This window comes from Zea mays, chromosome 8 (assembly GCF_902167145.1).
Source record: "Zea mays cultivar B73 chromosome 8, Zm-B73-REFERENCE-NAM-5.0, whole genome shotgun sequence".
Lineage (NCBI taxonomy): Eukaryota > Viridiplantae > Streptophyta > Magnoliopsida > Poales > Poaceae > Zea > Zea mays.
Window position 1 is genome coordinate 159,305,609 of NC_050103.1, and position 27,930 is coordinate 159,333,538.

Genomic DNA, 27,930 nt, shown 5'->3' on the forward strand with positions numbered 1-27,930 from the left:
TGCAAGCCCGCATTATGTGTGATTGCAACTGTTGTATAATTTTACTCAAATATCTGTTAAAAAATATAAACAAAATGATTGCAACCGATGGTGTGTTGTAATTGCAACTGCTGGTGTAGTGTGGATGCAACTGCTGAGTTGCTCTTATGTGATTGCAAGTACTGAATAACTCTGAGAAATTTTGTTAAAAAATATGATTGCAACTGCTGGTCTGCTGTAATTGCAACTTCTGGTCTGGTGTGATTGTAACTTCTATATAACTATGTCCAAAAATCTGTTAAACAAACGAGATTGCAACTACTGGTCTGGTGTAATTACAACTGTGGGTCTGTTGTGATTGCAACTTCTATATAACTATGTCCAAAAATATGTTAAACAAACAATAATTGCAACTGCTGTCTGGTGTAATTGCAACTTCTGATCTGGTGTGATTGCAACTTCTATATAACTATGTCCAAAAATCTGTTAAACAAACAATGATTGCAACTGCTGTCTGGTGTAATTGCAACTGCTGGTCTGGTTGTGATTGCAACTCCTATATAACTATGTCCAAAAATCTGTTAAACAAAACAATGATTGCAACTGTGTCTGGTGTAATTGCAACTGCTGGTCTGGTGTGATTGCAACTTCTATATAACTATGTCCAAAAATCTGTTAAAACAAAACAATGATTGCAACTGTTGTCTGGTATAATTGCAACTGCAAGTCTGGTGTGATTGCAACTTATGTGAGGAGGTTGAGCCGTTCGCGGAGAAAGAGGGGCGGGGGCGGGAAAATGAAAAGGTTCTGTCCGGAGCGTGCGGGAGGGACGAAACCGGCCTGGGTGGGACGGTTGGCTCGGACCTGGCACATAGGTTCGGCCTGGGTGCATTCTCTATATTGAATACACCCAGGTGTAATATATATATATATATATATATATATATATATATATATATATATATATATATATATATATATATATATATATATATATATATATATATATATATATATATATATATATATATATATCGTAACCATTGAGCTATGATATAACCGGTTCAACTGGAGCTACTCTCCCCTATACTAAAATGTGAGTACGAAATTATAAGGTATTGTAATATTGTAATAAAAAGCGCTACAAAAGATGCCATTCACAACCACCAACCTAAATATGGTAATTACGAAGGGTTATATATAAACATCCATTTGATTTATATACTAAATAACATATTCTATAATTACTTAGATAGTATATCTTAGGATGATAGGGGGAGTGGATAACAAGACAAGTTTGGCTAGTCACGATTGGAGCGATTATATTCCAAGCTAAATGTCTGGTTTTTCTTAGGAAAGAAAAGGAAAACGAAGAATCAAATCAAAGATGAAAGATATATCAGCCTATTATCAGGTACTCCCGGGAAGTGAATATTAGGAATCCTGGAGTGAATCGAACTGAAGTCCGATGCAAGTGCCGCGCGTAATATTGCCTGATCCTGCAACGAAACGGAAAGGAATGTGACTCGTAAATGTATGCGCCATTAGCGTACGCGTACGGCGTACCTAATGCAAATGTTCCGGTGTCTTCTCGGGGGGGCGGAGGAGCTAGCTTCGATCTCGATCTTCATCTGCAGTGACTGTCTAAAGCAACCACAGATGCATTAGAAGGCGCTGGTCAAGCCTAGGACGAGACAAGTTATCTGGATAAACCGCTACTAGCTAGCGCTAGGGCTAATCCAATCATTGTCACAAACAAATATTATCGCCGCGCGTCTTAAAATAGCTGAATTATTTGGAGGGTCGGAGTCGGACAGGCAGATCGAAATGCGGCACCGTTGCATTGGTTTCATCTTCATGCAGCGTCCATCGCGCCCGATAGAACTAGATAGATAGATAGATAGCTACTGGTACTATATAAACACCCCACCGTTCAGGTCACGGCGAGGGCAGCTAGCTTTTGCTTCCAACCAGCGGCAGCTAGGCCGCAGGCGCGGCATGGCAAGGATGCCAGGGGCAGATCAGGCGGAGAGCTGGGCACTGCCGAGCATCGGCCGCCGCGGCGGCGGCGTTTCGGGCGACCTCCTCCCGGCGTTCGGCGAGCTCTCCCCTACCGGCGGGTATTAGAATAGGAACCATACCCTAACCAGGGTTGGGAGTGATATTAATAGAGTGAGTAACTGGGCCAGACCCATTACACAGGGGTATAACGGTCATTACAAGGGGAATAACACAAACCCTAGACGGGTAGTCTAACACCCCCCGCAGTCACAACTCTATCATGTACAGATGTTGAGACTGATTCGAAAGTCTAAAAAGACACTCGACGGTAACCTCTTGGTGAAGATGTCGGCAAACTGAAGCGTGGTGGGGACGCTGAGAACGCGGACGTCACCGGCAGCGACACGCTCGCGGACGAAGTGCAGGTCGATCTCCACATGCTTCGTGCGCTGATGCTGCACGGGGTTGGTGGAGAGGTAGATCGCGCTGACGTTGTCGCAGTAGACGAGGGTGGCGCGCAGGAGGGGACTGTGAAGCTCGTGGAGGAGCTGGCGCAGCCAGGAGGCCTCGGCCACGCCGTTGGCCACGGCACGGTACTTGGCCTCAGCGCTGGAGCGAGAGACGACGGGCTGCCTCTTGGCGGCCCAAGAGACGAGGTTGGCGCCCAGGAAGACGGCGTAGCCGGAGGTGGACCGGCGCGTGTCGGGACAGCCAGCCCAGTCAGCGTCGGTGTAGACCACGAGCTCCGACGTCGGGGATGGGCGGAGTAGGAGGCCGTAGTCGAGGGAGCCGCGGAGGTAGCGTAGAATCCGCTTGAGCGCAGTGAGATGGGGCTCCCGCGGAGTGTGCATATGCAGGCACACCTGCTGGACGGCGTAGGCGATGTCGGGCCTGGAGAACGTGAGGTACTGGAGCGCGCCGGTGAGGCTCCGGTATGCCGTCGCGTCGGCGACCGGAGGCCCGTCGTCCTCAGAGAGCTTCGCCTGAGTGTCGACAGGCGTGGAGCAGGGCTTGCAGTCAGACTTGCCAGCCCGCTCCAGGATGTCGATGGCGTACTGCGCTGATGGAGGAAGAGACCCTGAGGCCGACGTTCGGCGGTGATGCCGAGGAAGTGGTGGAGGGGCCCCAGGTCCTTCATCGCGAACTCCCGCTGAAGGGCGACGATCGTGCGGTGTAGGAGGTCGGCGGTGGATGCCGTGAGCACAATGTCGTCGACGTAGAGCAGGAGGTAGACGGTGTCGTCGCCGCGCCGGTAGATGAACAGGGACGTGTCCGACTTGGCCTCGACGAAGCCGACGGAGGCCAGGTAGGAGGCGAAGCGACTGTACCAAGCCCGTGGCGCCTGCTTGAGGCCGTACAGGGACCGGTTCAGCCGGCAAACCAGGTCCGGACGGTCAGCGTCGACGAAGCCGGTGGGCTGGCTGCAGTAGACAGTCTCCGTCAGAGTGCCATGGAGGAAGGCATTCTTGACATCGAGCTGATGGATCGCCCAGTCGCGGGAGAGGGCGAGGGAGAGGACGACGCGAACAGTGGCGAACTTGACGACAGGGCTGAAGGTCTCGTCGTAGTCCACTCCGGGGCGCTGGGTGAAGCCCCGAAGGACCCAACGGGCCTTGTAGCGGTCGAGGGAGCCGTCCGAGGTCAGCTTGTGGCGAAATAGCCACTTGCCGGTGACCACGTTGGTGCCTGGTGGACGCGGCACCAGGTCCCAGGTGTGGTTGGCCAAGAGGGCCGCGTACTCCTCCTCCATAGCGCGACGCCAATGTGGGTCGGCGAGGGCAGTGCGAACGGAGGAGGGTACCGGGGAAGCGTCGGGTGGAGTGCTAGTCGTAGCGGCTGCCAGGATGAGCCGGTCGACGGGGCGGAGAACGCCAGCAGCGCGCCGAGTCACCATCGGGTGGACGTGCCCGGGGTCGCGATGGATGGCGACCGGGTGGTATACGGACGACTCGGAGTGAGCCGCCGGAACGTTGGGAGCAGCTGGTGGGGCCGGCTCACGGCGGTGATAGACGACGGCGGGATCGACGAATCGGGCCGCGCTCGTCGACGGGCCCGAGTCGGGGGGCGCCGAGGTAGTGGCGTGGCCGCGGCGATGGTAGACGAGGGCGGGGTTGGCGAATCGAACCGGAGTCGACGGGGCCGCGCGTGGCGCAGGGGGGTCGACGGGGCCGCGCGAGGCGCAGGCAGGATCGACGGGGCCGCGCGTGGCGCAGGCGGGGTCGACGGGGCCGCGCGTGGCTGAAAGTGCATTCATCCCTTTTGTGAGTTTTGGTGATTTGGATAACAACACATTTAAAGGTCTAACGAGTTTGCTAAGTGTTGAACAGGAAATTCAGTATGATGAACATACTTGAATAGTGTATAATGATCAGTGAACAAAGGTTCAACACGAGGTTAAATAACCAATGAGACAATGCAAATGGATATAATATGATCTCTATATTGGTTTGAATATATGGACAAGACCTGAGAAATCACTACATACATATGACCAGAATAGAGGACAAAGTGATTTAGAGGATTGGTCAAGCCAAAGAGAATAAGATATGAGGAATCGTGAATTGGCTTGACCATATTACTGTCAGTCCATATATGCTTCTATGAGAATCAAACTAGAGCTTGATTGATCTTGACAATTATATCTAGAAGACATTCAAGCAAGGTTCACAATATTGAAGAAATGATTCTCTCAATGGATGCTCAATTTGATGTGACTCAAGAATGGCTTGATAGGGTGAAGATAGCAAGGAAAGGGCTTCGAGGAACTAAGCGAAGGTGAAGGTCAAGCGACGGCTTGTAGACCGAGGTACCATGGCTAAGGTGAAGAAGAGAGTACTTGCACTAAGTCGATGAACTAATCAACTATGAAGAGTTATAACATGTTGATGCATCAGTAAGGTGACTTGAAGCCATGATTTGAACTCATATAAGGTGATATGGTACAAGTCACTGGGTTTGATTTGAGTTTGCTTCAAAAGGTGAGACAAAGATGTTTGTGATCCTTATGAAGCAATGCCATGGAGAAATCACACATGAGACACCAATGACTCAAGGAGTTTACTTCATTATATTTTATTTAACTTGAGTATAGGAATCGTCGTACTATAAAGGGGGATCCAAAAAGAAGGTTGGTGTTTGCCAAAGCTCAAACCTCTCTATTCAAAAGCTATTTTTGAAAAGCAAAAATCTCTTTAACGTTCTATGGTTGACCGTGGTTAGGGTTGAGAAACCTAGAGTGTTCTTGCTGAAAAGCAGCTGAACTTCTTCAACTGCAGCTGAGCTTTCTAGCTGAACTTGACTTTAGCTGAGTTGAGCTTCTTCAGCTGCAGCTGAGCTTTTCAGCTGAGCTGAACTTCAGCTGAGTTGAGCTTTCTCAACTTCAGCTGAACTCAACTTCAGCTGTGAACCTCTTTGACCATACACCAGCTGAACTTGCCTCCGGGCAGTTGAGCTGGGGTTTTCTCTCCTAAACTCACTGGTCAAGACCGGTTGAACTGGTCCTGAGGGGCAGTTCAGCTGGTCTCTGACCCCTCTGACCTCTGATCTGCAGTCTGCCAGTCAGACTGGCAAACAGGTCGCCAGGAGCTGTCAGGGGCGGTTCAACCGCCCCCCTGGGCGGTTCAACCGGTTTTGGTCAACTTTGACCAGTCTGCGGTCAGTCTGCGCGTCAGTCTGCCAGTCAGACTGGTAGACAGGCTGCCAGGCCTGCCAGGGGCGGTTCAACCGCCCTAGGGGGCGGTTCAACCGGTCTCAGGCAGAAAAATCTGCCCAACGGCTAGTTTTTGAGCTCCACCTATATATACTACCTCCTACCTCTCTCCCCAAAGCAGTGAGCACGATTTGAACTCCATTTCTAACCCAAGAAACACCTCCCTCTCTCTCTCACACATCTCTTGCCTCTCCCATTTCAAATCTTTGGAGAGAAATCTTTGAGTGAGCTTGAGAGCTGCGGTTTTGTGCTTCATCTCTAAATCTCTCTTGCTCTTCTTCTTCATTCGAGCTTTGGTACTACATCGAGTTCTTTGTGGATTCATTACTCTTAGAGCTTCTAGCTCCTAGACGACTAGGTGTCTCTTGTGAGTCTCCAAATCTTGTGGAAGACCACAAGAAAGTTTGTATTACCCGCTCGTTTGAGCAAAGATTATTGTGTGGGCTTGACCTTTGTGGTCGGCAAAGGGAGGATTAGGGTTGAAAGAGACCCGGCTCTTTGTGGGCGCCTCAACGAGGAAGTAGGGCACCTTTTGTGGTGTGACCGAACCTCGAGATAAATCTTGTGTCTCTTGTGTTCTTGCTCATTGTGTTTGTTCATGTTCTTCGTTCTCTCACCATTCCGTGGAAGATTGTTTATAATTTTTGGTGTGTGGATTTTGAGAAGTGCCCTTCTCTGATCTACTACTTTGAACCCTGTGGATCATTTAGAACATCTCATTTCCAAAGTTAACTGGGTGAATTTCGAGATCAATTCAGTTTTACCCAGTTTGCTTCTAGTTTTTGTTGAAAAAGTTTTAACTTGCCTATTCACCCCCCCTCTAGGCAACTTTCAATTGGTATCGGAGCCTAATCCTCGTTCTAACGCTTAACCGCGTGAGGAAAGATCATGTCGGGGGGACTAAGAAACGAAAGTGCTTCTAAGCTTGAAAAAGTTGAGGTTGCCTCGACTTTATCTTTTGGTGGAGATGTTGATCCTAGGGCAATAGATCTTGCCATGAAAATCGCCGAAAGGATGTTCCTCAAAATGAAGGAAGATGAGGCGAAGAACAAGATTGAAGAAGAAGAAAATGATCGATGGAGACCAAACGACGAATCCACCTCTTCACAAGGTTCGTCTTTCAAATCCACTTCTCATATGTGCTTTATTGCTAATGGGAGTGACAGTGAAAGCGAAAGTGAGGATGAGGAGGAGCAAGAAAGTGATAGTGAATATGAGGATGATCTTCAACAATTCTTCGCTCAGCTAAGCAAGAAACATCGGATGAGCTTGCTTAAACTCATGAAAAGAGCGGAAGAACAAAAAGAAATGCTTCATAAGCAAGAAGACTTCCTCATCAGAAAAATTGAAGACTTAGAGAAGTTGACCAAAGAGCATGAGAAGCTAAAGTGCTCTCATGATGATTTGGTCCAAAGGTATGAAGACATTTCAATTGAGCAAATTAAAGCTGTTAATCATTCATCATATATTGCTCAATTAGAAAATAAAAATGCTATGTTCAAGAACACGATAGAAAGGCTAAATATTGAAAATCTAGCTTTGCAAGAAAAACATGATATGCTTGTGTGCTCTCATAATAAATTTATGGATTCACATATCATGTTAGAAATGGCTCATGAGGTTGTGTTAACTAATTTGAAATCATACCAACCTCACATGTGCACATGTGTTGAAATTGAAACTATATTACCATGTGCTAACAAATGTTGCTCTCAAGAAAGCCAATCTTCCATTGAGCTAGACATTTCAGGAATTAGTGATATTTCTATCACACAAGAAAATAAAGAGCTCAAGGAAGAAGTTGGAATGCTAAGAAGGAGCTTAACTCGTTTGAAGGGAAAGTGTCATGCTCAACCTTCTCAAGATAACCATGATAATGTGGTGAAAAAGCTTGAGAAGGGGACAACCGTAGCATGCACAAAACCCCTTCAAAAGAATACCAAGCTTTCCAAGAAGGACATGAGCAAAATCCATGGTGAGAAAATTAATGCTCATATGATTTGCTCTAACAATGTACCTATGTGCTTCAACAAAGAAAGATCAAAGAGAAGCGATAGGAGATGCTATGGATGCAAGGAGAAGGGCCATGAAATTGATTCATGCCCCCACATGAAGAATCAAGACCTTGCACGATCAAGAAAGATGACCATCAAAAAGGATGAAAGCAAAAGGCAAAAGCATTGCAAGGACAAGCATCGCATTTGCTACAATTGCCGTGAAAAAGGTCATCTATTCAAGGTTTGTCCAAAGGGTAAAACTCCTAAGCCTAACTTGTCAATACATTCAAATATGCTTAGGAGACCCAAATTTGACTCTTGTGCTAGAAAGGTGATGAGTTCACCACATTCTAGGACCAAGGCTATTTGGGTGCCTAAGTCCTTATTGGCTAACCTTGATGGACCTATCATGAGATGGGTACCAAAATGTACTTAATAAGTTTTGTAGGTACCCAGAGATGATATGAAGCTTTGGGGTGCTTGAGCGGTTTAACTCAATTCTTACCTCAAGCTATCAATCTTACATTGTCTATCCTTTAAGATTGACCCAAAGATGAATTGTGTTGTTATATCACTAACTTCATATTCATCTCTAGCAAGAACTTGTGTTGTAGGGAATAAGGATTAATCTTTGTGGGAATCAAGCAAAAGGCCTACAACCAAGTGATATCCAAAGGATGGTAACAATTAATTCTTAAGTGCACATTGCTTTTAATTGGTATATTCCTTTGTGTCTTTTGTATCCACATAGGAAAAATGAAGCACTTGAGAATGAACTTAAAAGATTTTACCTTGCTTTGGAAAGGATCTAATTATATGGTAGATTGCAAGTTCATATTTTTATATTGTGACAATCTACATGCTTTAAATTGATTGTATGTATCTTGTGGCATATTTCAAGTTAATCATCATATTATTGCCATGACCTAGACATAAAGAGTATTATCCCATGTTCTTAAATGAATAGAGTGCTAAGTAAGAAATTCAAATTCTTAAAGCACTTATCAAAAGGGGAATTCTCTATATGACTAAAGTTGTGAGACTAATGTTCTTATCTGAGTGATTTATGTAGTTTCACAACATGAGAATGTGTTTCTAAAATAGAGTGTGTCATTCAATCTATGCGTACATTTTAAAATTTGAAATGAGGTTTATTGTGGAAAATTATTTTAAAATTTTCATTCCAAGTTCAACTGGTCTGACCAGCTGAACTTTCTAGCTCAGCTGGGGAGACCAGCTGAACTTCTGAGTTGAACTTCAGTTCGGCTGGTATTCACCAGGAAACCCCCTGGCTGAAACCGGTTGAACTGGTGTCCAGGACCGGTTGAACCGGTCTGGCACAGTTTGACCGGCCAGTCTGACCATTTTTCAGACTGCGTCAGCCCTTTTTCAGACGCCTTTTTCAGTCTGCAACAGCACCTTTTCAGCAACTTTTGCAGCACCTTTTCAGCAACTTTTGCAGCACCTTTTTAGTAACTTTTGCAGCACTTTTTCAGTCATTTTTTTTGTCGCGTCAGGTCACCTTTTCAGAACGCGTCAATTGCTTTTTCACTTTTTCTGCAGTACCTTTTCAGCTTTATTTTTGCAGACTTTTACTGTTTCATTTGGTATATGACCAATTATAGTTCCTTTCAAGTGGCATTCTTTCAATTGGTAATAATCTATTTTATGAAGAAAAAAATGTCAATATGAAAGTTAAATTCTTTTTGGCTTAAATTTGTAAATTGGTGCATATTATTAATTCACTCATCCATGTGCATTAATTTAAAAGGAATTTAATTTATACCTTTACGCCTGATAAATGATGATTTGTTTGCCATTCATATATAGATATCATCATTCATTAAATACTTCCTTGTACTACTAATACCTCTTTTCAAAGTGTTTTATCGACTAGTTTTAAAAGGAAAAGAGAAAACAAAGAAGGAAGTCTCCACAAATGATGAAAAGAAGAATACTAAGGTGACACCACCACAGATAGTAAGATCTGTCAAATTGGTATAACAAAAGGTACATTCTATGTGGTGGTAAGTATTCTTAGGCATAAGTTAATTCATTGCAAATTTGTCATGCTTTGACCATGATATGTAATTTACTCCTCATAAGACTCTTAACTGAATTAAAAGTGCATGTGGCAAGTCATTCAAATACTTGATGCACATATATAGTGAGAGAACATTATATATCTTGTGTCATAGAGAATAAGTTTCACTTGAGTAAGCTATACTAAGACAATCCAAAATGGTAAATATGTATCTCATTCATATGGATTGTAATCTTTGTTTTCTAAATAGCTACTCTTGATGCAGTTTAAAATTCCCTTATCGTTAATTCTAAAAGTGCATAAGAATCTTTTTGTTGATATTCATCACACACATATGCACTAACATGGATATGTTCTTAAACTGTAAAAGGTACAATTAGTGATCCATACTCTCTAAATTTTGGAAACCCATATTTTGATATCTTAGAAATCTACTTCAATCGGTATCCATATGCTTCACATTGAATTGGATCACTAAGTTGTAAATTATATGCATAACTTGTCTTTATGATATGAATGCTTGTGCGACTAACCTTGATAAGCTAGGTGCACCCAATGTCAAGGTAGGTTCATCATCAAGAAGGCAACACAACGATGTATTAATAAAAGGAGAAAAGGCTCCTATTCTTAACTCTAGTTTTTATCTATGTGATTAAATATTGACTTGAAACCATGTAAGATGGTTGTCAAGTATATGTGGGGGCCTACACAAAGAGAAAGGCCACAATAAGGATTGTGTGGGTACTCAAGGCTCTTACTACTAATCTCAAAGGACCCAATTCAAATTGGGTACCAAGATATGAGGCTTAAACTTGTTTTGCAGGATCACTCCTTCAATGGATCAAGTTGGGTGCTCGATAATGAATGTATAAATCATCTTTGGAGATAGTAGCAAGGGTGGTAACAACTGAATCTTAAGTGCAAATTATTTTCAAATCTTATCTCTTTTGTGACTTGTGTAGCCACTAAGGGAAAAGAAGCACTTGAGGATATACATCAGTTGTTGATTATGAAATAAAGGTCTAATTGGAAGTTGAATGAATATTATCATATGGTGAACAATCCAAAAATATGTGACGTATTCTCTATCTAGTTAATTTGGATTTGATTCTTCTTTATTAGACACTCACCATAACATGGATTAAGTCAACCCTTTAGACTTCATTGAATAACCATGCATATTATCCATGTCATTCAAAATATATTGTGCATGAGGGTTCAAGGAAATTTAGTCCATATTATGAGGTTTCTCTATTTTAGCAACTCGCTTGCCTCCCACATATAAAAGGGTTGCTAAATAAGAAACTAGTGCTTGTGCTACTAATGCCATCTCTTATGTTGAGTTTATCCATAGAAAATCTATGTTAAGAGATGGTGCTTGTTTTACATTGGATAAATCACAAGCTTAAAGGATACTATTCAACTAAAGTAAGATGAAGTTGATAAGAGGCCAAGGTATGAAAACTTCCTCTCCTTCAGTTGTTTTAGTTTTCTATCCTTAGTGGGATGTACCATAGTATAGGTTAATTTCCTTGCAATATAAAATGTTACATAGTGCATATAACTTTGACATCAACTATATGTGTGCACTAATTTAAAGGAATTTAATCTATCTTTTTGGGTTTCAAGAATGATGATTCATTTTCCATCCACATATAAGGATTATCATTTGTGAAACCCTCCCTTGTGTTTCTAATGCTCTCTTTTCTAAGTGTTTAAATAAGGTCCTTCCAAGAGCTTTCAAGATGGATTCAAAATCTACAAAAATTGAATGAAGTTCAAGACCACTTGGTTGAATGAAATCACAAAGAGAAAAGAGATCACAGTGAATCAAGAAGGGAGTTATATTTTTTTGTCAACCAAATAATGAAGATGTAGTGACATATTTATATGATATCCTTCATTATGAGGTTGAGGTTCATATTAGCATGCTTTACCCTCCAAGATTTCAATTGATATACTTTTAGTTCTTAAACTTTTAATTGGTTTAATTTTCATCATCTATGTAAAGCATGTTATGTTGAACCAAGATATAGTGCAAACATCTCCTTTAACCTCGCATTGTTAATGTGCATAAGTGTACTTTGTGTACTCTTGCATGCACAAATTGAGGGGGAGTTTAGCCTATATCTTGTGAGGCTAATGATTTCTTCAAGTTCATGTTTTGTAGTCTCACACCTTGGAGAACATCAAATGAGGATGAGTGGTTCCAAGGAAATGATCAAATATTTACCACATGTCACCCCATGGATTAGTTCTATTGGGGAATGATATGTGTTCTCTAGCATAAATTCAATTGTTTCATATATATTATGCCTTGACCAAGATATATGATGAACTCCTCTAAGAATCTTAATTGAATCAAGTGCATGTTACAAGTAATTCGAGTACTTGATGCATACATTTAGGGGGAGCTCATTCTATATCTTGTGTCCTTAAAGACTAACATTTTCTTTTAGTGAATTTGTGTAGTTCTTTGAAGAGAATGAGTTTCTCTTGATCGTTTAAAGAGGATAAGTTTCTCTTTGAAATGTCAAGCCTATCAAAAGCTAAGATAGAAATTCATGATTATAATGAAGACCATATGGCATGGAACAAAGTCTCAAATTAGAAAGGAATCTTCAAGCAAAGACAATCGCTTCCACTGCAAAATTTGATGGGTATCAAAGATTCTTTGCTCCAATAAATGTATCTTCTATACATTTCATAAGAGAATGAGTTTCTCTTGTATATGCTACTCCAATGTCATCTAAAATTGGTAAACATGTATCATATTCTTTTGGATTGCAAATGTCTAAAGTAGCATAGCTTATAAATTCTCCTGTTTAGAACTTAATTGATTAAATAGTGCACATATTTCTTATGTTGCATGATTATGTTCAATTGATACTCCTTTTATGCCAATGGTACTTTAAGTTACAAATAAGTACTCTCAACAGATATCAATTGAATTCATATATATGTGTGCCCTAAAAAACTTGAGGAGAACTTAGTGTAATATGCTATTAGTGATCTGCTTATCTATCAAATTGTATCAATTGGTGTTTTTTTAATTGATATTTTTCATACATGATCACTAGTTGTATAATCCATACTTGTGCAATTTTCATGCTGCCTCTTGTTATGATAAGAAAATGCTAGGTGACATCTAGACTCCAGGTATCAAGATTTATCTTTCAATTAGTATGACAATATTCATTTGATATCTTGGACCTATGTCATAATTATGCCGACAAGAGATTGCAAAATGAACTCTAAATACAACACAAGTCTGGAAACCCCTTGAAAAGGTAAAACGCAAAGGTACATCACTTGTGACACTTATCCATTACCTTTGTGCCATCTAAGGATCCCATTCATGATAGTGTGTTCACATCTCGCTTAATCATAATTTCTATCCTTTATATTCTTTGTATCCTTTTTGGAGATTTATGACAAAGGGGGAGAAATTGTGCATTAAAGCTTACCTTTAGTCTTATGTAACTAAGTGTTAGAAGACTTTTAAAAAGGGGAGAAATAATTAACAAAAAAGGGAAGTCATAAGAAAAACATAAGATGAAGAAAGTTGATAAGTGCATTCCATGTCATGAACATCACGTTTATTTTATGACACACTGCACCCTATGAATAGTATGATATAAGTTGTCTATACTTTGACCTAAATATGTGCTTTTGGCATTTGAGTACAAAAGTGTTATTTTCTGAAATGCACATATTTAGGGGGAGGAAACTATATCATAGGATTTAAAATCTTATTTATCAAATCTTATGTAAGCTTTAAATGTGTTGTCATCAATCACCAAAAAGGGGGAGATTGAAAGTGCATTCATCCCTTTTGTGAGTTTTGGTGATTTGGATAACAACACATTTAAAGGTCTAACGAGTTTGCTAAGTGTTGAACAGGAAATTCAGTATGATGAACATACTTGAATAGTGTATAATGATCAGTGAACAAAGGTTCAACACGAGGTTAAATAACCAATGAGACAATGCAAATGGATATAATATGATCTCTATATTGGTTTGAATATATGGACAAGACCTGAGAAATCACTACATACATATGACCAGAATAGAGGACAAAGTGATTTAGAGGATTGGTCAAGCCAAAGAGAATAAGATATGAGGAATCGTGAATTGGCTTGACCATATTACTATCAGTCCATATATGCTTCTATGAGAATCAAACTAGAGCTTGATTGATCTTGACAATTATATCTAGAAGACATTCAAGCAAGGTTCACAATATTGAAGAAATGATTCTCTCAATGGATGCTCAATTTGATGTGACTCAAGAATGGCTTGATAGGGTGAAGATAGCAAGGAAAGGGCTTCGAGGAACTAAGCGAAGGTGAAGGTCAAGCGACGGCTTGTAGACCGAGGTACCATGGCTAAGGTGAAGAAGAGAGTACTTGCACTAAGTCGATGAACTAATCAACTATGAAGAGTTATAACATGTTGATGCATCAGTAAGGTGACTTGAAGCCATGATTTGAACTCATATAAGGTGATATGGTACAAGTCACTGGGTTTGATTTGAGTTTGCTTCAAAAGGTGAGACAAAGATGTTTGTGATCCTTATGAAGCAATGCCATGGAGAAATCACACATGAGACACCAATGACTCAAGGAGTTTACTTCATTATATTTTATTTAACTTGAGTATAGGAATCGTCGTACTATAAAGGGGGATCCAAAAAGAAGGTTGGTGTTTGCCAAAGCTCAAACCTCTCTATTCAAAAGCTATTTTTGAAAAGCAAAAATCTCTTTAACGTTCTATGGTTGACCGTGGTTAGGGTTGAGAAACCTAGAGTGTTCTTGCTGAAAAGCAGCTGAACTTCTTCAACTGCAGCTGAGCTTTCCAGCTGAACTTGACTTCAGCTGAGTTGAGCTTCTTCAGCTGCAGCTGAGCTTTTCAGCTGAGCTGAACTTCAGCTGAGTTGAGATTTCTCAACTTCAGCTGAACTCAACTTCAGCTGTGAACCTCTTTGACCATACACCAGCTGAACTTGCCTCCGGGCAGTTGAGCTGGGGTTTTCTCTCCTAAAGTCACTGGTCAAGACCGGTTGAACTGGTCCTGAGGGGCAGTTCAGCTGGTCTCTGACCCCTCTGACCTCTGATCTGCAGTCTGCCAGTCAGACTGGCAAACAGGTCGCCAGGAGCTGTCAGGGGCGGTTCAACCGCCCCCCTAGGCGGTTCAACCGGTTTTGGTCAACTTTGACCAGTCTGCGGTCAGTCTGCGCGTCAGTCTGCCAGTCAGACTGGCAGACAGGCTGCCAGGCCTGCCAGGGGCGGTTCAACCGGTCTCAGGCAGAAAAATCTGCCCAACGGCTAGTTTTTGAGCTCCACCTATATATACTACCTCCTACCTCTCTCCCCAAAGCAGTGAGCACGATTTGAACTCCATTTCTAACCCAAGAAACACCTCCCTCTCTCTCTCACACATCTCTTGCCTCTCCCATTTCAAATCTTTGGAGAGAAATCTTTGAGTGAGCTTGAGAGCTGCGGTTTTGTGCTTCATCTCTAAATCTCTCTTGCTCTTCTTCTTCATTCGAGCTTTGGTACTACATCGAGTTCTTTGTGGATTCATTACTCTTGGAGCTTCTAGCTCCTAGACGACTAGGTGTCTCTTGTGAGTCTCCAAATCTTGTGGAAGACCACAAGAAAGTTTGTATTACCCGCTCGTTTGAGCAAAGATTATTGTGTGGGCTTGACCTTTGTGGTCGGCAAAGGGAGGATTAGGGTTGAAAGAGACCCGGCTCTTTGTGGGCGCCTCAACGAGGAAGTAGGGCACCTTTTGTGGTGTGACCGAACCTCGGGATAAATCTTGTGTCTCTTGTGTTCTTGCTCATTGTGTTTGTTCATGTTCTTCGTTCTCTCACCATTCCGTGGAAGATTGTTTATAATTTTTGGTGTGTGGATTTTGAGAAGTGCCCTTCTCTGATCTACTACTTTGAACCCTGTGGATCATTTAGAACATCTCATTTCCAAAGTTAACTGGGTGAATTTCGAGATCAATTCAGTTTTACCCAGTTTGCTTCTAGTTTTTGTTGAAAAAGTTTTAACTTGCCTACTCACCCCCCCTCTAGGCAACTTTCAGTGGCGCAGGCGGGGTCGACGGGGCCGCGCGTGGCGCAGGCAGGATCGACGGGGCCGCGCGTGGCGCAGGCGGGGTCGACGGGGCCGCGCGTGGCGCAGGCGGGGTCGACGGGGCCGCGCGTGGCGCGGAAGAGGTCGTGGGGGCCGCACGAGGAGCAGGTAACGGCGCAAGACAGGGAGCCGAAGGTGGGGGGGAATCGGATCGGACTCGAGGAGGGAGTCAAGATCGGTGGGTGGGGTGGAGCCAGCAAGGGGAAACACATCTTCGTCAAAGATGACATGACGAGAGATGATGATGCGGTGGGAGGTGAGGTCCAGACACCGGTACCCCTTGTGGTCAGGGGAGTAGCCAAGGAATAGACAGCGGGTGGAGCGAGGAGAAAGCTTATGTGGAGCGGTAGCGGAAGTGTTAGGGTAGCAGGCACAGCCGAACACGCGAAGGTGGTCATAGGAAGGGGTTGTGTCGTATAGGGCGAAGTGGGGGGGTAGGGTGGCGTACCGCCTTCGAGGGAAGACGGTTGAGGAGGTGGGTGGCAGTGTGCAGGGCCTCTGCCCAGTAGCTGGCAGGGAGAGATGCCTGGAAGAGGAGGCAGCGGAGCATATTAGTGGTGGTGTGGATCATGCGTTCGGCTCGGCCGTTCTGTGCAGAAGTGTAGGGGCACGAGAGACGCAACTGGACGCCATGAGTGAGGAAGAAGGAGCGAGAGGCGTTGTTATCAAACTCGCGGCCATTGTCACACTGCAGAGCACGGACCGGGCGACGAAACTGAGTGGATACCCAGGTGAAGAAGTGTGTGAGGGTGGTGAATGTGTCCGACTTCAACCGAAGCGGGAAGGTCCAGAGAAAATGGGAAAAATCATCCAAATCACCAAATAATATTTATAGCCAGAAAGACTGAGTATAGGGGAGGTCCAAAGATCACAATGAACCAGGTCAAAAGCCTGCTCAGCCCGAGAAGAAGAAGTAGTAAATGGGAGACGAGTATGTCGGCCTAACTGACAAGCATGACAGAGACCCTCAAAATGTCCCCTACTACATGAAAGATCTAGACTACTGGTAATCTTGGTCATGACGTCGGGTCCAGGATGGCCGAGACGTCGATGCCATGTGGTGGAGGAGGTGGTGGAGACCAGGGCAGGAGGTGGAGACACGCCGGCGGTGGAGGGCTGGAGCGTGTAGAGAGGCCCCGAGCTGTCACAGCGGGCGAGAAGGGTCCTGGTGGCCAGATCCTTCACAGAAAAACCAGAGGGGTCAAACTCAATGGAACAGGAGTTGTCAGTGGTGAATCGACGAACAGAAAGAAGATTGTGAGTGATGTGGGGAGCTACGAGAACATCGTTGAGGTAAAACGGCCCAGGGAGAACCGAGGCACCTACTGAGGTGACTGGCAGAGTGGAACCGTTTCCAACGACGATCGAGGATGGGTGAGAGGGGAAGGGGGGATGAGAGCGAGAGAGCGTGCCTGCCGTGGGAGTGGTGTGGTACGAGGCACCGGAGTCGATCACCCAGTCGGAGGGGGGTGGGGTCATCGCCATGGTGCTGAAGGCAGCAGCGAGGGAGGCGCTGTCCCAACCACCGGCCGGCGGGGACCAAGGCGTCGAGGTGTGGGTCCCCGGGGGCAGGAGCGCGGGCGGAGCCTGGGGCACGACGGGAACACCATAAGGAGGTGCGCCGTAGTGAGGTGTAGTCAGGAGGGCTGGCGCCGGAGGACGGGGGGTACTCGGTGCCTGGCCCGGCCACATGGCGATGGTCCTGGTCCAGGGGTTGTAGAATGACGGCCACGCGTGGCCGCCACCCCGGCCGGAGGGACCGCCACGAGAGGAGCCGCCGCTCCCATGGCCGCCCTTGCGGGAGCGACGACCCCCGTCGGTCGTGGAAGTCGGACGAGGGGCCGCCGGGACGGCAGGTGGGGGCGGGTGGGAGCCCCGGTCGACGGAGGACGGGTGGCCTGGCCCCCTGAAGGCGGCTGACCACTGGTAGGAGCGCTGTAGAGGGTCGAGGCAGGGGTGGGTGCCTCATTCGCCATGGTGAGCTCCTCGAGGAGAAGCTCGTTCCGCACGGCGTGGAAGGTGGGGAAGGGCACGCTCCTCTTGATGAGAGCCTTCAGGTGGCCGTAGCGGGGGTTGAGGCCACGCAGGAGGTTCAGCACCAGGGTACGATCGGCAACTGGCTCGCCGAGATCGCGGAGAGAGTCAGCCAGGCCCTTCATCTGGCGGCAGTATTCTCCCACGGAGAGGTCCCCCTGAGAGAACAGGTGGAACTGGGCGTCGAGGTGGAGCGCCCGCGCATCCCGATTCCCGAGGAACTGGTCCTCGAGAGCGAGCCACGCCTGGCGTGCAGTGTCCGCCTGATCGCGGATGATGTCCTGCAGCTCAACGGTGATGGTGCCGTGGAGCCACGAGAGGACAACGCTGTCCATGAGGCACCAGGAGCGAGGCGGAGGAGCGTCGTGGTCGACGAGGACGTGATCGTCGAGGACGAACCGCCGCAGCGTGAGAAGGACCTGTCCTCGCCACCGGGGGTAGTGGGAAGATGCCGGATCCAACACCACGGACACGAGGGCCCGGATGTTGTGCAGGCCGGCGGCTTGAGCGTGGAGAGCAGCGATGAGGTCGGCGTCGAGGTCGGAGGCGTGGGGGTCCGCTGGGGGCTCCGCATCGGCGAGTGGCGGACGGCCGAGGAGGCGCTGCATGGTGGCCATCTGGGTGGTCAGAGCGGCGCCCAGGGCACGCTCACGCTCCAGGGCGAGGGAGGCAGCGCGCTCGCGCTCCCGCGAGGCCGTCACAGCGGCCTGGATCGTGGCGAGGGTGCCGACGAGCGGGGAGTCGGTGGAGGGCGCGACTCGGTGACTCCAGGTCGGTGAAGCGAAGGCGGGAAAGCCCGGTGGGGAGCTGCGACGCAGGGGCAGCGGGGAGGAGGCGTGGATCGGACCAAGGCCGGCGATGTAGGGGCCCCCCCATGGGTGAGCTCGCTGCTGGGTGCAGCAGGGGCGATGGGGGGGTGTGCCAGGGCCGGTGATGTCCCCGACGGTGAATCCGGCCATGGTGGCGGCAGGTGCGTCCATCGGGCGGCGCGGCGAATCGGGGAGGGCGCGGCGGCGTCCTGCGTCGACCGGGCGAGGCCGCGGCTGTGGCCGGCCAGAGGGCGGCGGTGGGCTCTGCGTCCGGGCGCGGTCCGGCAGGCAGCACGGTGGCCTGGGCAGGAAGCACCCGAGCGGCGGCGGCCTGGCGCGGGCGCGGCAGGGTCCTGGCTGCCTGGGCGGGGTCGCGGCCGGAGAGAGGGAGCAAGGGGCCGGCGGCGGCTGCGCAGGGGCAGGCGCGCGCGGAACCGGCGGCGCAGCAGGGAGGGAGGGGGAGGAGAGGCCGGCGCAGGGAGCTCCGGTGGCTGGGGAAGAAGGCCCTGGCGGCGGCGGGGCTGGGGGCAGGGGGCCGGCGGCGGCTGGGCAGGGGGCCGGCAGCGGCAGGGCAGGGAGAAGCCCCTAGCGGCTGGGCAGGGAGAGGACCTAAACATAAACCAAAGCTGATACCATATTAGAATAGGAACCATACCCTAACCAGGGTTGGGAGTGATATTAATAGAGTGAGTAACTGGGCCAGACCCATTACACATGGGGTATAACGGTCATTACAAGGGGAATAACACAAACCCTAGACGGGTAGTCTAACAGCGGGAACAGCAACACCATCAACCCTTACGACTGCCGCTACAGGTGCGGCCGACGACGCTTGGCCGGTTGCTGCTACGCACGCACGCATATATAATTAGGGCTTGTTCGGTTCTACCCCAATCCATATGGATTGAGGGGGATTGAGGGGGTTTCAATCCTTAGTAAGTCAAAATCTTCTCCAATCCATATCAATCCCCTTCAATCCATATGGATTGAAAATAACCGAACAAGCCTTTACAGGGTGCGCTGACGCCTGCCGCCGGGGTGGGAATATCTGTATCTGTATCAGGTGGTGGCAGGGGTTCCTGATCGGGCCGGTGCTCTACTCGGCGTGGTCGTCGCCGTTCGAGCTGGCCCTCGACAGGGCGGCCACCACGCCGGTTGTCGTCGCGAGCCTGGTCATGGACGCGTTCTTCGCCGCCGATATCGCCGTCTCCTTCTTCGTCGCTTACTTCGACAGATCCGCCAATCTCTTCGTCGACGACCGCAGGAAGATAGCCACCAGGTAACTAGTTAGCTGATCGGCCATATCGTCAATAATCTTACGCATGCCGCCGCCCGAAAATCTGTACACAAAATAAAGATCGCGTCATCAGGTACCTCAAGCGGCCGTCGTTCGCGATGGACGTGGCCTCGACGATCCCGTTCAACGTGATCTACCAGCTGGTGAGCGGCAGGAGCACTGGGTGGTTCAGGTACCTCAACCTTCTCCGCCTGTGGAGACTGCAGCGCGTCAGCAAGCTCTTTGCGAGGTACGTACGCGCGCCACGCCATGCATGCCTCGCTCGATCTCCATGCCATGCATATGCGTGCAGTTATACTCCTTCCTGTTCCTGCAGGTTGGAGAAGGACATACGATTCGACTATTTCTACACCAGGCTCATCAAGCTCTGCGGCGTGAGTACTGCGGCTACTAATATATGGCATTATTGCCATCGTGTTTCGTTTACACAGAGTTTAATGTCTCTGGCCGGCGCTCTTGTTTCCATGCAGGTGACGTTGCTGGCGCTGCACTCCTCGGCGTGCATCTTCCTGTGGATGGCGTTCCAGGTTCCACCACGGCGACAGGGAGCACACCTGGCTCGGCAGCCAGGTGCGCGACTTCGCGGACGGCAGCGTCTGGGTCAACTACACCTACGCCGTGTACTGGTCCATCACCACGCTCGCCACCGTCGGGTACGGCGACCTGCACGCCGTGAACCCCGGCGAGATGGTGTTCGCCACCTGCTACATGCTCTTCAACATCAGCCTCACCTCCTACATCATCGGCAACACCACCAACCTCGTCGTCCACGCCGCAACCAACACATTCAAGATGGTATGTCGATCGTCGATCGATCATAAGGACCAACACTCCTGATGCATATGCTTCTTCCTTCCTTAATTGTATCGATCTGGCGGACCGCAGAGGGACATGGTGCGGCGGGTCTCGACGTTCGGGAGCGTCAACCGGCTGCCGCCGGAGCTGAGGGAGCAGATGATGGCGAGCGCGCAGCTCAGGTTCAGCACAGCGGAGGTGATCCAGCAGCAGCTGCTGTCCGACCTGCCCACGGCGCTCCGGTCCCGGGTCGCGCACCACCTCTTCAGGGACGCGGTCCAGCGCTGCTACCTGTTTCAGGGAGTCTCCAACGACCTCGTCGTGCGGCTGGTTTCGGAGATGAGGGCAGAGTATTTCCCACCCCAGGCGGACATCATCCTCCAGAAGGTGACCACCACCGCCTGCTACATCATCGTCTCCGGCTCAGCGGTGAGCACTGCACTGTCTTCTCTCTACAACCTTATATATCCTTGCTCCAACACTCTTCATCCCGATCCTGCTGCTTGCTTGTTGCTTCAGGACGTGTTGACAACAGCTGACGATGGAACAGAGAAGGCAAGCCATTCAAACACCACGCAATAACGTGAAATTGCAGTGGCGTTCTTGATTCTTTTTTTGATCAGCTGTGTTTGCTGCCGTCTTTCAGCTTGTGATGAAGATAGGGCCGCATGGCATGGCAGGGGAAATGGGCGTCATTCTGGGCGTCCCGCAGCCGTTCTCCGTTCGTAGCAGGAGGCTCACGCAGGCCTTGTGCATCAGCAACAGCCATCTCCTGGGGATACTCCGTTCCAACACCGCAGATGCCAACACCGTATGCGCCAATTTTGTTAAGCAACTCAAATCTCTCAAGGAACTGCAGGTTGCAGAGGATGCGCCGTTTTTCGAGGAGACATTTTCCAAAACAAACATGGTAAGTACAAGTACCGTGGGGCTACAAAAAAATCGAAACTTGCAATGTGAACTCTGAAACTTGGTGTGTGACAACGTGTCTTGTTTGTCCAGGATGAGCTTCAGATCGGCTCCATCTTTCAGCAGCTGCTTAACGACGGCGACGCTGCCAGGAGGATTCCAAGGCAGAATCAGAAAGCCAGCTTCGGCACCGAGCAACACGAAGAGACCGCTCCCTGCATGTTGCCGCGTCGACAAGGCGGACTACGAGTGGTCATTCATGATCGCTTTCCCAGCGATGGCGCGGAGAAGAACCGGGGCCTTGCAGCGGGAAAGCTTATCCTCCTTCCGGATTCGCTGCAAGAGCTGATGAAAGTAGCCGAGGTGAAGTTTGGGAAGGCAGCGAGGAGGGTGCTCACCGTCGAGGGCGCCGAGGTCGACGACGTTGCGGTGCTGAGGGATGGTGACCACCTGGTGTTGTGTTCCTAGGACTAACCACTAGCAAGTAGTACAAGCACGGCCGATTCGCTTCACCTAACGATGGCAATGGATACACGAAACTCGATACTAGATGGCTAAAACCATATAGATACTGAAGTCATATAATTCGTATGATGACACATCAATCTGTCGACCAAATATCATCTAACTACATACTACGACGATAACACAACTGTGCCGGCAGGATTTGACAGACATAATAAAGCCTTCTATGGTGCTAATGATGACACACTTGCCTGAAGAACAAGAGCAATCCTTGCAGATGTTTTCAAGCTATAAAGATGTGCAATAACGTCTGAACAGGTATGTCCTTAAAAATGTATACGATATTTACTGAGTATTTTAGATTGTATTACTGAGTAGTTCAGATTGTATTACTGATTATTACTGAATATTATTGAGTGCTACTGAGCACTTTCAATTGTATTAATGAGTATTACGAAGTATTTATTGATTAGTTCAGGTTATACTACCGAGTATTACTGATTATTGTTTCGAATTGTATTACAGATTATTACTAAGTATTATTGGGCACTTTCGATTGTATTACTGAGTATTATTGAGTATTTACTGATTAGTTCGAGTTGTATTACTAATTACTTCACACTTTATTTAGTATTTCAAAACACAGGCCATGCAGATCGCTAAGAAGATGATACAAGAAGCACTGGTAGTGGTTGAAGTTGTACCACACGACGTTGTTCTGCATGACGACATACCAAGCACAGTGCATCAAACTGAATAACTGATCATGTAGCACCAGAAGCAGAAGTTGTTGTCGTCTCAGTGTCCGCACCACCATTGCGGACGACAAAAGGCAGCTAGAAGAAACTATTACTGGCTCACGAAAATGTTCCACCCCCACAACTCTGAAAAATATGGCAACCATCAAGCGCATGCATGTAGTTCCTATTTTTGTACAGATTCAAAAAATATGGCAGATCATAGAAGTTTCCATTGCGTGCGCGCAAATTTTGAATGATATTCTCGTTCCCACTGCACGCAAAATTAGATGACAGAAATCACGCAAAAGCATAAATCCTTATAGAACGTTGCATAAATATCTACACAATGCATCAAAAATGATGAAAAATCCTAATATGGACTCAATCAATAGCCCCTTGTGCATAATCAAAGATTGGACGAGACGGCGCTGGAGGATGCCGCTGAGGCCACCGGATCAGAGAATGTCATTGCCGGAGGACGCCCCCTGAAGCCACGGATCAAAGGTTATCGAAGGAGGACGTCCGAGACACGCCGGATCGGAGGAGTTCGTCGCCAGAGGACACACGACCGCAAACTCTCGCGGCCCATGCCTTGCGAGATCACCGCTGCCACCGAAACCACTCGCGCCTCACGTGGCCACCGTCCCGGAGATGGCCACGCCTCGTACGACCACCGGAGCAACCCACGTACCCACGCCTGGCCGTCGCCGTCGAAGCCTCTCGCGCCTCGTATGGCCGCCGCCGCTGCCACCACCACCAAAGCTGATCACGCCACCGCCATCACCAATGGTGCCTTTGCGTGACTGCCACCGTTGTCAAAAAGCCTAATCTGTGGTAGTCTTGGTCGGCTTTTATAGACAATTCGTGCCTAGTTAGGTGGTGTGGGTGCGGCTCAACCAAAAGTATGTTGTGCCAAGGTTCCACTGGTTATTTAGAAGCCCAGGGCTCTCTCTCTTATTTAAAAATATTATTGTGTTTAAATAGATTTCTTATTTAAAGGCTTAAATACATGAAAACCGTAAGACATCTAACTGTAATTTTTTTATAGTACACACATTTAAAAACACAAAATGCGGAGCTTTTTTTAAGCACAGCTGCTACCTCGAAAGGCGCCGGGAATCTCAGTTAAGAGCTAGTTTAGAAACTCCATTTTTTCAATGGATTTCTATTTTCTCGAGGAAAAACGAACTAATTTCACTTGAGAAAATAGAAATCTCTTATCAAAATGGGGTTTCCAAACTAGCCTTAAATGCAGCAGTTATAACTAAGAGCGACCAAATGATATTATTATCTTGAAAACACACGTCGGTAAGCAAATAGCTATGTACAGTAACCAAAATAGCAGTAATCTTTTGCTTAGCATTGCGGAGTAAAAAAAAAGAAACACATATGAGAATTATACAATAATACTAATATCAGCAGCTACGGAGTTAATCATAACCACATGTCTATCATGTGGATTCATCTATCGACATGATAACCCCAATTTTGTTCCTGAAACAACAAAGCAAATCAGTCATCACCATGTTCCAACTTGCAACATGAAATTTACAAGACAACAAAATCAGCACATTACAGGGAACTAATGGTGTGTTTGGTTTGTGGAGTCACTCTATACTTCATGAGATGATCCATCATAAGTTCATTCCATCAATTTTGGTGGAATCAACTCACTCCTCATGTATATACTAATTATTAGCTTATGAGGAATGAGGTGATGATGGATCAACTCATTCTATTCCACAAACCAAATAAAAAAATGAGGAGTGAGAAGAAGATGGATCACTTCATTCCTCAAACCAAACACACTATAACTACTTGGACAACCACAACTAGAAAAATATTCGAGGTCCTAACAAAATGAATGTAGATTTTCATGACAATATTTTCTAGCATATATACTACATAAAAAACCAAAGAAAATTTATTGGACTGATTTCATACCACAAGAAATCCATGAACCATTTGGTGGAAATCCAGAGGTTACATCTCCCATCAGCTCGTAAATGCAAACACAATCAAACCCAGGAAAAGCCAAATGGCGGCAGCCATCTCAACCAATTGTATGTCAACCACTTAGAACAGATATTTCGACTTTTGGATAACGGAAAAGTAAGATGCAACTACCATATAAAGTCATGACTCACAAGTGTTTGTCAACTTGAACTCTAAAGCTTGATACAGAACATATAATGTTTGGGAGACGCCCATGCCCTCGCAAAGTAACCAAAAGATTCATGAACACAACCCATTTCTTAATGGCAGGTGAAATATTTTAACAAGTTTATGGTAGCAATACAATATATCAACCAAAAGCCGAATTACTAAGCAAAATTTTGTTTCAGCATAATTGACAGCTCAGTCACAGCACAGCACAAAATAGAGATTGTGGCTCCTCTGCACTCAAACATTTCTGATTCTCAACATAAGTTCAAGCAGACATCTCCAATGTTCAGCATTATAGTACAATAGCTTATGACTACCTTGCAACTGAACCCTTTGCTCCAAATTATAGGTCATTTTATCTTCGTCCTAAGTCAAACTTCTCTAGTTTTGACCAAGTTTTCTAAAAAATATTTCTAACATCTACAGGTTCAAGTAAATGCACTATCAAGACATTTCGTGGAGAATTTAATGTATATGACGACTTGGATAGTACTTGTTTCATATGTGACACATGATGACATTTCAACTTGTAATCTTTTGAGAAGGTAAGCAAATTATACATTAACTTGATTTAACCAAAGAAAGCATATATACCGGTAGACTTGAGAACTTTCAGATAAGTGTAACAAGCTTGTAATACATGACTCATGGTTGTTCTAGCACATAACTGAGCCCTATTGAACCTATCAACCAAAAGCATCACTAAAAGTTGAAGTGGCAGTGTGGCACAACAATATCTATGAGGCCATAATTTGCATACTCCAGTAAAAAAATGTAGATCATGAATACTTCAGTAATAGCAATATTGATCGAATTTAGCATATGTCGACGTCAAGTGGCACAAGATTTTAATCTCATAAAATGCTAATCACAGATTTAAGAGACTAATAGACTATCATTTGCATCTTGGTCAAATATTTGAAGCATTCTAGTTGTGCATTCTACTAATTTCCCTTGTCAATTCTAACATCAACCATGTGATTTGTTCTGCTACAATTTCCTTTTTGAGAGAACTTAAACATAAAATACAATGACAAAACATGCTGAATCCCAACATTACTCTAAATGCCAACTTATTGTATGCAGACATGGAATGATAGGAGTACTTATATAAGGACCAAGATCCTTCACGAATTGCCCCTCCAGACAGAAATAAAAGGATGATGTAGCTTTAGTTTACTCGAATTAACATTCCAGACACATAAAAGAATGATTCAGCTTTAGTTTACTCAAGCATCAAAATGTAATGATAAACATAAAGGTTACAGTAAAAATGGCCTGACGTTTTGCTTTAGCAAAAAAATGACATTTAGCATAAGCTGGAGCTGCTGAGATAAGTAAACCAACCTCATTTTGTAAGCATCTAGGCTATATGCTAAGGAGAAGCATCCATAGCACCATTGTTTTGCTCATCACCACCCTCCAATCTCTTACCATCGCCAACATCCCCATCTTCGTCCACATCATGTTCATCCCCATCCTCATTACTAAGGCGACCAATCTCCGCTTGCGCCTTCTCCAATATCTCCCTCCACTTTGCATCTAGGTCCCTTTGCAAATCCCTCCTCATTTGCTCCACCTTCACCATGTGCTGCCTCTTGCTACTCTCCATCCTCGCAAAAGCCTCCTCAAACTTCTGAATTGACTCTGTGAGGGCCATGAAACCATTCCGCTTCCCTTGAACAGCACTATTTTTCTGCGGTCCAAGTTCACCCAACTTCGCACCTGACCCTGAAACCCTGGGACCTACGACGTCTCCGGCACCACCAAGAAGACGCTCAGGAGCTTTCATCCCCCACTGAAAGCGCCGCGCTGGCTGCCTGTCGCGGCGGCGCTTTGCGACCAGAGGCAGCAACTGGAGAGGCAGCGGAGGGGGACGGGCAGGCGGAGGCAGGGTCGGCAGCGGAGGCGGGGTCGGGCACAGAATTGCCACCATCTTGTCGTAATAAACCCATTTGGAAGGGGAGGGACCGGAGCGGCGCGCGGCACGGCGCGCTCTCTCCCTCTCCTTCTTAAACTTCTTCCTAAGCGTGTCCACTCGGTTGCGGCACTGCGCATCAGAGAAATACCCCGCGGGACGGCCCACGGCGGCGCACACGAGGCGGGCGACCTCGAGCCACTCGTCGGCGCGGATGATGCTGCGCCCCGCGCGGACGAAGCTGTCGCCCCAGGCGTCGAGGAGAGCCAAGGTGGAGCGCTCCGTCCAGTTGGGCCAGGAGCGCTTGTGCTTGTCGGGGAGCGGTTCCTCAGGGAGTTCGTAGGGCGCGAGTCGCGGGGCGAACTCGAAACCGAGAGCGTACCGGTCGGTGCGGCGGCGCTTGGTGCGCGGGGAGGAAGGCGACGGGGAGGCGCCTGATGAGGAAGCAGAGGATGGGGAAGGGGAGGTCGACGGCGAAGAGGGCGCGGCGGCGGTCGCGTCGTCGCTCATGGGCGTGGCTAGGGTTTCAGGTTCGTGGTTGGTGGAGTGGTTCGGCGAGGTGGGTTGGCCGGGACAGGTAGGAATCCGGCGAGTTTGGGTAGCCCGTTCCTCCGTGGGGCTCACCGCGAGTCCGTGACACTGTAGCCAATGTACTGCAACTGCATACGGAGAAACAGATAGATGCCAATTGAAAGTATACAACGGACCATTTTTCTTTTAGTTTTTAGGTGTTCAGATAAAGGGAGAGCTACAATTATTGTATAAACTTTTTTTCAGGGGAAAAAGGATCTACCAAATCATATCGTCCATGATCACATAGTTGTAAAGCTCAGTCACACTAAGCATCACATTCCAATCACCCATAACGTGCTAACAGCACGGCCAAAGCCATAAAAACATAGCATAATTATCTCCAAC

General features: G+C 46.8%; 1 protein-coding gene and 1 pseudogene across 1 annotated transcript; one reads left to right on the forward strand and one right to left on the reverse strand.

Moving 5' to 3' along the window:
* Nucleotides 1–18,870: 18,870 nt before the first annotated feature.
* On the forward strand, nucleotides 18,871–22,932 carry LOC103636234 (potassium channel KAT4-like; annotated as a pseudogene).
* A 1,262-nt stretch (nucleotides 22,933–24,194) lies between these two features.
* Nucleotides 24,195–27,638, reverse strand: LOC100273362 (uncharacterized). Its single transcript, NM_001147801.1, is given in 2 exon segments — nucleotides 24,195–24,422; nucleotides 26,442–27,638. A coding segment is annotated over 1 exon segment (1,053 nt). The 5' UTR covers nucleotides 27,523–27,638; the 3' UTR covers nucleotides 24,195–24,422; nucleotides 26,442–26,469.
* Nucleotides 27,639–27,930: the final 292 nt, after the last annotated feature.